The 11,490-nt window shown below is 38.8% G+C and overlaps 1 protein-coding gene across 1 annotated transcript in view; it reads right to left on the bottom strand.

Moving 5' to 3' along the window:
- Positions 1 to 969: 969 nt before the first annotated feature.
- Positions 970 to 11,490, bottom strand: part of pth1r (parathyroid hormone 1 receptor) — a 46,419-nt gene continuing 35,898 nt past the window's right edge. The window contains exons 6-13 of the mRNA XM_028472787.1: positions 9,342 to 9,528; positions 8,003 to 8,156; positions 7,597 to 7,657; positions 6,405 to 6,471; positions 6,200 to 6,294; positions 2,448 to 2,589; positions 2,329 to 2,370; positions 970 to 2,255 (exon numbers count right to left, since the gene is read on the bottom strand). Coding sequence (XP_028328588.1) covers positions 1,902 to 2,255; positions 2,329 to 2,370; positions 2,448 to 2,589; positions 6,200 to 6,294; positions 6,405 to 6,471; positions 7,597 to 7,657; positions 8,003 to 8,156; positions 9,342 to 9,528 — 1,102 coding nt within the window. The 3' untranslated portion in view covers positions 970 to 1,901. The remainder of the gene's footprint in view (positions 2,256 to 2,328; positions 2,371 to 2,447; positions 2,590 to 6,199; positions 6,295 to 6,404; positions 6,472 to 7,596; positions 7,658 to 8,002; positions 8,157 to 9,341; positions 9,529 to 11,490) is intronic.

Genomic DNA, 11,490 nt, shown 5'->3' with positions numbered 1-11,490 from the left:
ACATTTATTTAGTGTCAAAAACAAACAAGAAATCTACTTTGCTTTAAATACCTGCTGCCCTGAGCTTTGCCTGCCAGGCTTAACGAGACGAGAGAAGAGCAGAAAAAAAAAAGCCGAAGCTTTAAGACTCAAAGAGTTTCTGTTCTCATGTTTGGTTCATATATACAAAGACTCCATGAATACACCGCGACACAAATTCAACAAGAACATACATGAACAAGAACACTGCCCACTTTTGTAAACATTGTGACTGTTTGTACATGAGAGAGCACCACAACACTGAACTGCTTGTACAAACCGCTGCCTCGTGTTCGTTGCCTCGGTTACATTCATCCAACATTAATTTGGGTAACAAAGCGGGATTCACTCACATAGAGATGACTCAGCAAAAAAACATTCTGAAGAGATGAGGAAGCGAACCCATAGAGCAGAGGTTTTCAACTGCACTGGCATCAGGATCACTGAACCCAATATGAGAAAAGAGCCCAATACATTATGTTTAAAAGCAACAGGGAGAGAACACATAAAGGCTGTGAACACATTTTTTTTTTTTTCTGGAAATGGTTGGTAAATTCACTGTAAAGTATTCACTGTTCAACTGTAAAGTAATAAAACATTGTGTATCACCTGGAGAGGAAAATGTTTAAAAAAATAAATAAAATGTATTACTTATAGCAAAAATCAAAAAGGTTCTAATCTGAAAGCTTCCATTAAAAATACAAGATCAACCAACCAAAAAGAAAAATAATTGTCACTTGTTGGTAGATGTGTAAATAAATTATACTCTGCTGCAAAAATAAATCGCTTTAAAAATAAAATAAAATCCCGATGAGCCACAATTTAAGAACCTCTGCTGTGTTTTTTTTTAATATATAATTATTCGTAAAATAATAAAGATTTGTACAACCAAGAGGCCTCAAAACCCTTAAAAAAAAAAAAAAAAAAAAAAAAAAAGGAACAAGCGGGTCAGAAAATGCATGAATGGACAACCACAAGGAAAAAGTACTGTATTTTACCCCTATTTCACCCTTTTAGCCTTTTAGTGCTTTTAAAAACAAAAATGTTTTCATACCAAATATGTAAACGTAGAAAAATACATAAAAATAAATCTATTTGAACAAAATAAGCACAGAGTCTCAACATTGATCATAAGAAGTTTAAAGAAATTATTTTCTGCAACACAAACAACTGCACTTTGAAACATTTTCATGACCCACTTTTGGGTCCTGACTGAAACAACTATTTTAAAATGTATGCCTAATTCTTGCAGAGTGAATTCTTATCATTAGATAAATAGGGAAAAATAACTAATTCAACAAATTAAAATCTCTAATTATCATTACCTATTGTTAGGGGTGTGAATTAATGTTGCATAAATAATTCCTCTTCAAAATAAGAGCAAATAACATTTTTTTTTTCTCATTTCCTGCCAAAGAAGTGACTGAATATTTTGTACATTCATTTAATTCATAAATTAATAAAAGTGGCATATTTCTTAATCATTTCTTTTGCCAAAAAATAAAAAGTGCATTTTAGGAACAAAAACTTTTTCAAAAAGTGTAAAAAAAAAAACTAACAAAAGACACACACAAATAATTAGCAGGAAAAAAAAAACTGAAAAATATTTTTCCAAATTATCAAATGATTGTGGCTTTTTGTTAGAGGACTGCATCAGTGACTCTTCCATAAATAAACACACTTCAAAATAAAAGCACAAATATTTTCTTTAGAGCAAAGAAAATTCACACAAAAAACAGATCTACGACCCCCTTTTGCATCCTGACCCAGGAGTTGAGAACCTCTGCTGTAGAGGACAAGCTCAGTTCCAGTTCAGCAACAAGATCTTCACCCTCCAATTAGCTCATAGAAAGTCTCATCATTGGAGAATCTCCATCTCTGAGTCACATGACCGTCTCCCTCTCCTCCTCCACCACAAGTGAAGGCTTCTCTGCCTCACATGGCCTGGAGGTCTCCTCCTCCAGCCCGTGCAGCTCCTGTCCTGACGAAGGAACAGAGTTCTCCGACACAGAGCCGTTCTTCACGTATCCCGGGAGGTTCCTGTGGCCGTTTGAGGGAATGGGACCCAGTCGGGTGGTGAGGTGGAGGGAGAGCGGACCCCTGGCCGTCACGTTGGTCACACTGGTGTGCGACACCATGGGTCCGTAGCTGTAGGTGTTGCTGCCACTCCGAGCTTTCCTCTTAAAATCCAGGGCCAGAGTTCTGCGACTCCAGGACTTCTTGATCTCAGCTTGGACCTAGAAAACAAAAGCAAAACCCTAAGACGTGCACTTTGGTCCTGGAGAGGAAGCTTGGTGTTGCAGATCCTACCTCTCCGTTACAGAAGCAGTAGATAATGGCGACGAGGAATCCCTGAGAAAACAACGTGTTAATCCATTGTTTTGGACGTGAATGCAGCTCCTGTAGAAATAGAGTAGCAGCAGCCTCACCTGGAAGGAGTTGAACAGCATCTCGTAGTGCATCTGGATGAGCCAGGGAACCCCGGACACTTCTGTGTATGGCATGGCATTGAATATGATGTAGTGAACTCCGAACAGTGGCATCAGCACCAACGTGGACTTCAGGAGCTTTCTGTGGATGCACATACAGTGTCATTGAGAGAGCAGTGTCCTCTGCTGGTACTCCAATTGGCCCAACAGTCATGTTTTTGGATTGGGGAAGGAAGCCAGGGTACCTAGAGAAAACCCATCCAAGCTTGGGGAGAACATGCAAATTCCACAAAGAATGACCCAAGTGTCCACCCCAGGGCTTGAACCCAAGACCTTCTTGGTGTGAGACGGACGTGCTAACCACTACATCACCTACATTGTTGTTACTTTGTTTTTGTTTGTTTAGTTTTGTTCAAAGTGTTTATATTGAAATAATCTTAACTTCCAGTTATAAGAACAGTGGCAGATGGCCAATAGAGGGCGCTAGGGCGCCACCCTACCACTCACCACGTTTGTTTGAGTAAGACATGAACAAAACAATGAAAATTGATAATGAATTAAAAATATAATGAAAGAAATGTATATCTGTATTTAGATAATCAGAATAAATATTATATATGATGATGTGTAAAGTTGTTTTGTTCATCTGTGTCTGATTGGTGACGTGTTTCCGCCCTAGGCGCACTAATCAATACCCATTCACTCTCGTTAAAAGTTGTACATGCGCAGTAACTCTTCTTCAATACGAGTCAATGGAGTGTTTCTGGCCGCAGATTAGCTGCGCCCAGAGTTGAATACAGCCGGATCATTTACACAAGACAGCCCTCCCATCATGGGAGGGGTTGACGTCACAGTCGTCCATCTTAAAGTGGCTGATTGACAGCTGAAGCCGTGAGACAACAGAAGGAGAAGCAAAACGAAGAAAGCGAAATTAAATAATTCTGATTTCCCTCCTTTTACTAAAGTCAGGATAAGACTCAGCATTAATATGACCCATTTAAAGCACTTTTCAGAAAAGGCAAAGAAACATAAACAAACTAGGAACAAAGTAATGTTGATGATTTCAAATCTTGAATATGTCCATATTTTGTGAACTAGGTCTTAAATTATATTTTGTCACATCTTAAATTATGTAAGTTCATTTTCCCCTTCCTTTATCGCCCCCATTTTTATTTAATTACTTGACTGCCAAAGACGTCTTTTTGTTTTGTAACGTTGACTGCCAAAGACGTTTTTCGGCTGGCGTTGCTAGGAGACAGTGTGACGAAGCTCTCCTGTGAATATCGAGCTTGTACCATGATGTAATGACCAACTGATGACATGTAGGTGGCAGCAGCGCACCGTTGGATCACCCGTGATGGGCAGAGCTCAGATGGAGAGGAAAAGCAGCGCACACTCGACCAGAGCATGTGTGGAACTAAGTGGACTATTGAGAGTGTCGCGATGGTGAGAGAAAACGATCAGGAAACGGGGCAAGCGGTGACACTCGGCATGTCCAGGAGAAGGAGGAAGTGGCGTGTGTGGAGACTGACGCGGGGAGAGACCTGGAGGAACGCCAAAATACAGTAAGCAAACCACTGAACTCTGACCCAGATAACTAAAATAATTTTGCCATCAAAAGCCTGATCTCAGTGTTGTTTTTGTAGTTTTATAGAAGGAAATCAATGTTGAGGTGTCCCTAAAGCAAAAAAACATTGCTTCAAAGTCACTAAGAGGTTTTTTTCTCAGCTTTTTGTCACAAACTGGAGATTTGTGTGAAACTTGCCTCTCTTCAACTACTGATTACGGAAGAATGAAACAAGGTAGAGACAAAATTATTTTTTCTGATGAAAGTAAAGACTCTAATCTTTCATAGTACAAATTAGTTACAATTTAATTATTGTATTATTATTGTAATATTTAATTACAAAACTAGTACAATTTTCATAGTACAAAATATTCTGTGAAAATCATCAAAAACGCCTGGCAATATGGGGTTGGCTGCTCTAAAATGGCTGGCAGTAAATGAGTTAATTACTTGTTAAACTAACTTAAACAATAATAAATATTAATTAAAATAATATATACATTTCAAGAAGTATAATAACCCTGACACACACACACACTCACTCTATGGTATGTACTACATTTCTTATTGCTTGTTTATGGGTTCTGTGGCAATAAATGTGGTTAGTTTGAAAGCAGTTCTCCTTACTTTTTTGTTCAAAGCTACACAAACCCTATTTTTGGTGTATATCTATTTTGGAGATATACAAACCCCCCCCCCCCCCCCCCCCCCCCCCCCCCCCGAAAAATGCACCAGCTGCCACTGCACAAGAACACAATTTGCATTTTGCTTTTTAAACATGAATGCAATTGGACACAGTCACACACATATTTAGAAAGAAATTAAATTGGATTACAGAATACCATGTCAAACATTGAACCACCCCACCTTGGCTCACTACCACCAACACACATCCTACTGAATATCTACACTATAAGGAACAGCAATAATTGCCACACTTAGTTTGTGTATCAATTGGGTAACACTTTTAATTTTGTGAAATAGGAAAAAAAAAAAAAAAAGGGTTGCCATTTGTATTACCATTTTCATGTATATCCACTCAATCTATATTGAATTTTTTCAAGTTTGAAAAAAAAAAAAAAAAAGACATCCTTGAGCCACTGGGAAATAGAAAGATGTTTAACAGACTTCTAGTGCAACAATAAAAAACTTCTTGCAATTAAGGATGTAAAAGTTATTATACCTTTTTGCGTATAGCAATTAGAGGGCAAGGTTGGAGATTTGCTCCAAAAACAGTGGACATAATAGTAAAATAAACTGGCCAGAAACCCTTCAGATCAGGACAAAAAAAAAAACATGTGGCTAAGGTGACATGGAAAGTCATGACATTTATCACATTGGTCTTCCACTTCTGAATACAGTTCAGATAGTTTAGATTTGGAGAAATTAACCCTGTATCAAACCTTAAATTGAATAAGTTGAAGACGAGCACAAGAGGTGGTAGATCATATCCTCTCTATTAACTGTTCCTAGGATTCCTTGTGTATTTGTATTCCTAGTTACTTTTGGACAAATTCACTAAAGGTTTAGGGGTAATTAAATGTGTGCAAACGTCACTCCACACGCTAATAAGTGGTACAAACCCCAGGGAATCAAAACTACGTGTCTTCTGCACATCACAATGCGCCCACAATCCATTTAGCGCATTTCCTTCTGATGAATATGTAATGTCGGCGGATCTCATTAGGGGGTGCAAAAAAATGCGAGGGGAAAAAACAAATTAACTAATGTAGTGGAGGCAATGCAATTCATCAAATCTGGAATTGTTTGCGGTGACTGTTTCTGCGCTGACAATAGTACGACCCACAGGCAGGTGCAAACACACGCACAGAGATCATGGCTGCACAATACACAGCGGAGATGGAAAAAATGCTCAAGTTAACCTTTCCAGTATGAGAAAATAATTTAAATAAATCAATAGTCAATATTAACAGCCTCTGAATAAGAGAATGCAGAGTAAACTGTGTGTGTCTGAGGTGTTTTGGACCGAATAAATGGTTTTATCTTGGTTGAGAAGGAGAAAGTTACAGCTCATCCAGGATGTGATGTCTTTAAGACAAGCCTGGAGTTTTAATAACTGATGAGTTTACCACCCTTTATTTCAGATCTTAGTAAATCCGCTACATAGAGTATTTTTGTTGTAATTATTATCAAAGCTGCCTCAAACATTAGTACCAGTCTGTACCTGTACTGCTGCCTAGAGTCACAGTGCCCAGCGTTGGTCTCTCTGAGTTTCGACGCCAGGACTCGGATGATGTTCAGAAAGAGGATGAAATTGACCTGAGGAGGAAATAGAATCAGAGCTAAAGAGCTCAGCTGTAATTACCAACAGGAAGAGTAGGTTCAGCTACAGCTGGGACTCAGCAGGAGAAGCCAAAGTCAGCACTTACCACCACAGCAACCAGTATGGGCACCTGGTAGATCCACTTCAGACTGCCTGCACTCAAGTCCCAACATCTGCAGCCAATCAGGAGGGAGAGGGCGATAGTCAGAAAGCGTCACACGTCATCATTTCAGCCAATATGTAGCTTCCGTTAAGGGAACGATTAGTCGACAAAAATCTATAACACTCGCAGAGGTAATTGTCGACGATTGTCGGTTACGTCATCACTTGTCTTTTTCAAGCTGTGGACGGAGCTAATGCACATGAGGAGTGGCTCATCCCACCTTCAACATATCTTCACTCGGAGCTGAATACACTTTACGGAAGTGATTAGTGGGAGACATATCTTCAAAAACATCCCCACTGGTAAGAATATATCATCCCACGATAGAAACTATGAATTTCCATGTCCAATTTTAGAGAGGGCCACGGGCCCTCAATTTAGACAAGAATGCCCCAAAAAACCTTGTTCCACTGTCACCCATTCCTAGTCTGGGATCATTTCACCCTTCACACAATAAAAAAACTTAGCTGCCACAAGCCAAATTTAAAAGATTGTAGGAACATAGAGCAAATAATTGTACGATTCATCATCCGATTAGTCAATTAATCGATGACTAGTCAACTGCTAAAGCTGCACTACTTGATTCTTGAACCATGACAGGGCCATGGTTGAATTCGAACCGTAAATCCCGTCTCCCATTCTGATAGTCCCTCCCAGTCTCCTCCTCTGACTGAAGTGCACGAAATCGCGCATGAGAGCGAAACATGCACTACCGGTAAAACACGTCACCACGCAAAAGGATGCACACAAAATATAGGAAAAAAGAACATTAGATTACCTGTCTAGAAAGAAAACAGCCACTTGCGCATCCAAAGTTAGTCCAAGAGTGAAAACAAGTTTGCACCGTGCTCGTGCTTCACTATATCGCGGCAGCCAATGAGGAGGCTCCTTAGTGGGCTCTGCTCACCCCTCCTTTCTCTATATTCTGTGAGTGGAGCTGGAGGGGGTGACCGCCAAGATTTTGTCTTCCGGGGTTTTATTAAATAAAATAATTATTTATAAGAAATTATTACTCTTACAATATACAATATACTATATGATGCTAATAATAATAATTTTTTTAATTAAAGAAAATATATCGAGTACCCCAGCTTTAAAACAGTCGTTAGTTGCAGCCCTCGCTTCCGATACTCACTCAGTGTCTGCGTACGTGGCTCGAACTGTAGCCCAGATGCTCACAAACGCTGCTGGTACACCTGAAGAAGGAAAGTAATATGAAATCAAGGATAAAATATGTGCAGTAAATCTTTTGACTTCTGTTGCCTATCCCCGGTGCTTTGGGTGAGGCCAAGCCACGCAGCATCCACATTGTATGCGCTGTGTGCACGTACCATCAACACGCACAGTGTGTACAATGCAGGAGCTGAGAAACTCATACCACAGGTCATGGATGGCGCCAGCTGTAGAACGTTGCAAGAGCAGCGATGGCGATGTGAAGGTTCAACACGCGTCATGCCATCCTATTTTAGTCTTACATTTATTATTCAAGAAGGTATTTTTAAAATATCCCAGAGCTAGTCTCAGAATGACACTCTCCTTACCCCATCCAATCAAAGTGAATCCCCACAGGTACTTCCTGTTGGAGAAGAAGGTCATGAAGATAAGACTGTGCAGGTAGAGGCCCTCCACCAGGATCCAGTAATAATTGGTCGCCAAGAAGTACATAAACAAGGTCACCACCACCTTACAGCTAATCTGCACACAGAACAAGCAGACGGAGGTCATCCTCATCTGTGCACGGAGGCGGGAGGACATTGATCGTAATAAAAGAAAAGGTCGGTACAAAATCAATAATTATGAGATCAAAAGATCAATATTGGTACGTATAGAAAGCCATTGTGAGATAAAAGTCACAAGTATACAATAGATCTAATTAAAAAAAAATCATAACATTGAGACAATTTTGACATGAAAAGTAAAAATATGATTAAAAAACGTTTTAGTGATGAGGTAAAATCAGAATTATGAGAAAGCGTATTCAAAAAAATTAGATAAAAAGCAATATTTGTAATTATGAGACTAAAAGTCATGATAATAATATTAAGATTAAATGTCATAATTCTTACATGAAAAGTGATAATCACAAAAAGAAAAGCATATTTATAATTTAAAACATAATTATGAAGTAGGAAGCCCTTATTATGAGTTAAAAGGTAATAACTCCACAATAATATGTCTATAACATCTCATTATCACAGTTGAGACATTATGAGGTAAAGTCAAAATTTTGAGCTAAGTCCAATTATGGGATAAAAAAGATAAATATATATGAGAAATAGCAATTAATTAGATTAAAATAACAGGATTTTAACAGTTTGCTGTAGTTTAGAATGGTCTCCTTGAAGGTTTTACTATTTCAGGTTGTAATTTCTTTCTAGAACCTGCCTGGCAAATTTTTCCAGTATTGTTTTTTTCAAGTTCTAATTTAGTATGAACTGAAATGGAATTTGGTGCAATTTTTTTCCCGGTTTTTTCAAATGGACCTTATGTACTACTGTCCTGTTTTTGTTTAATAATTCCTCATTAAAGACCCTTCGAGCAGCAAGTTTTTCCTCCTGTTTTTAAGAATACTGTATACAGTAGGAGTGAAAGCTGCAGCTGTTATTACTGTGGACTGAATGGGTTTAACATTGGAGAAATTCCAGGATTCTGAGGGAAATATCTCACATCAACTCACCAATTATTTTTTGGAACTGATAACTTTGTTCAGATATTTTTAACTGGATCATTTGAAATTTGTGAACTGAACTTTGAACTAGTTTGTGTAAAAAGTGAACATTTCCAACACTGCCAAACACCATGTTGAAAACAAATAGACCAGCCAGAGAACGACCTGAACACCCCCTTCTCATTTTTGTGTTCTTCACCGTGTTTACTTACGAACTGCGATTTGTTGGTGGTCGGAGCTTCAGTGATAGACTTTAGGTCCTCCACAGTGACTCGCTCCCCGCCGTCAATTGCCGAGCCCGAATACAGAACCAGGTCTTTGACAAAGATGCTGATGGCTCGGAGCATGTAGGACACAAACAGGTGCATGTGGATGTAGTTCCTGGTGCAGTGGAGCCGCCTGGTGCAAGCACACACACACACACACACACACACACACACACACACACACACACACACACACACACACACACACAGAACGGAGAATTACATAGAGCTCTCATCACAGAATCTTAAACCCTGATTGGCAAACAAAAGTCTCGGTTCTTGTGCTGTAGAACACGATTAGAACACATGTTGCAGTTAATCAGGTTTTTGTTGCAATCAGTCAAACACATACTCAATTCAGCTTGATTGTGTCAACTGTGTCAAAGTTTGAATAAAAGGAAAGCTTTTGTAGCAAAACTAAACCCCACAGAGATGTTCTTAGTTTAGATCTACCATTAGTCACCTAGGAGTCACCATCAGCCAGTCACTCAATCTCTCTACATTTTGTAGCAAAGGACATAACCATTAACACTAAGCCAGCCAACCCAAGCTCTGGAACGGTCCTAGGTATTTAAAAGAAAAAAAACAACAAACTAAGCCTGAACGATTAATCGCATTTGCGATATTCTCGCGATATCAAAAAACGTGATTTTCTAATCGTAACGGCTGCGATTTTTATATATATATGTTTTGGACCGACAAGTTACATCCTTATCGGCCCTGTTACCGGTATTTTTAAGGTTGCGTTAATCCTCAAGCCTCAGACAAGCATTGATACTGCTGTGCTGCCTGCCAGTCCTCCTTAAGAACCCGCATGTGGAGCTGACTGATGGGAGGGGCTACTGTAGACAGTGCTCACCTCTTCGCCTGCTTCATGAGTAGACACTATCTACACATTTATTATGGTTTTCAGTCAGAAAACTGCACACTACAGTAAAACACATGGCTATTCAAGCGGCTATTGTGATTTTGAGTCAGACAAGTGTGTGCCGCTGCAGAACCAGAGCAGCAGAAGCGGAGAAGTTGTGTGTGTGTGTGTGCGCCGTGCGGGGTTCTCCACGGCTTAGCCATTAGCCCAGCCGCTTCTACCGTCTGCTCCAGTGCTGCGAGTGCTGGCAGGCCAACCCGCTGCATCGTGGGCCGCTGGGTTATCTTGGCGTAGCAGTCGAAGGCTGCGTAGGTTTCCCCGCACATCGGTTGCTACCGTGCCTCGGCAATGTTTAGTTCGAGTAGTGACTTGTGATCATATATTATCTTACAGTTAAAACGCTGCGAGTTACGGTGGCAAAACAGGGATAAATCAACATAGATAACTTCAAGTTGTTTAATATGTTTGATTTGAATATTTGTATAGTTTAGATAGTTGGTTTAGTGTTTTGTTAATGTAAACGTTATGTATACAGTATTTTTCTACTGTTTTATTTATAGATTCATAGTGTTTTATTTAGAACTATTTATTTTGTATTTTTCATTTATTTTGTGTGCCATATTGTTAAAAATGTTCAAAAATAAACAGATTGATGTTCATTATTTGTTTTTTGTTCTTGTTATTTTCTGTTTTCCATTGATTTAAAAAGAAGTAAAGTATCGATAAAGTACCGGATCGATAAAAGTAGTAGTATAGTGGTACACCCATCCCTAATGTTGAAGCGGTAAAGCCACAGATTTGTTTGCTTTATTGCTGTAATCTGTGCTTTAAAATGTATATTTTATATTTATTTAAAGTTTAAATAAATCTGAAATTGTTTATTATGAAACAGATTGATTTATTGCTTGTGTTTATTATAAAATACACGAGAAGCCCTGGAAAAAAACAATTGCAATTAGATTATTTTCCAAAATCGTTCAACTCTCCAACAAACAAAGAAAAACAATTGAAAACAATGGTGTAATGAAAAAAGTGTCTTTCAAACTCTTGATGGATGTGTCTGATAATACGCAATATATTAAACAACAATGTGAAATGGAACTGAATGTGATATTAGATATGTGATATTGCTCTGGTTGTCATAAAGGGTTGGGAGTCAAATGTGGAAGGCGTTTGACAGGAAGACTAAAATCCAATTTTTCAGGACTCCACTAAAGTCTTTTTGTT

Source organism: Gouania willdenowi, chromosome 17 (assembly GCF_900634775.1).
Source record: "Gouania willdenowi chromosome 17, fGouWil2.1, whole genome shotgun sequence".
Classification (NCBI taxonomy): Eukaryota; Metazoa; Chordata; class Actinopteri; order Blenniiformes; family Gobiesocidae; genus Gouania; species Gouania willdenowi.
Note: the sequence above shows the minus strand (reverse complement) of the source record. Positions and strands in the feature narration are given on the sequence as shown.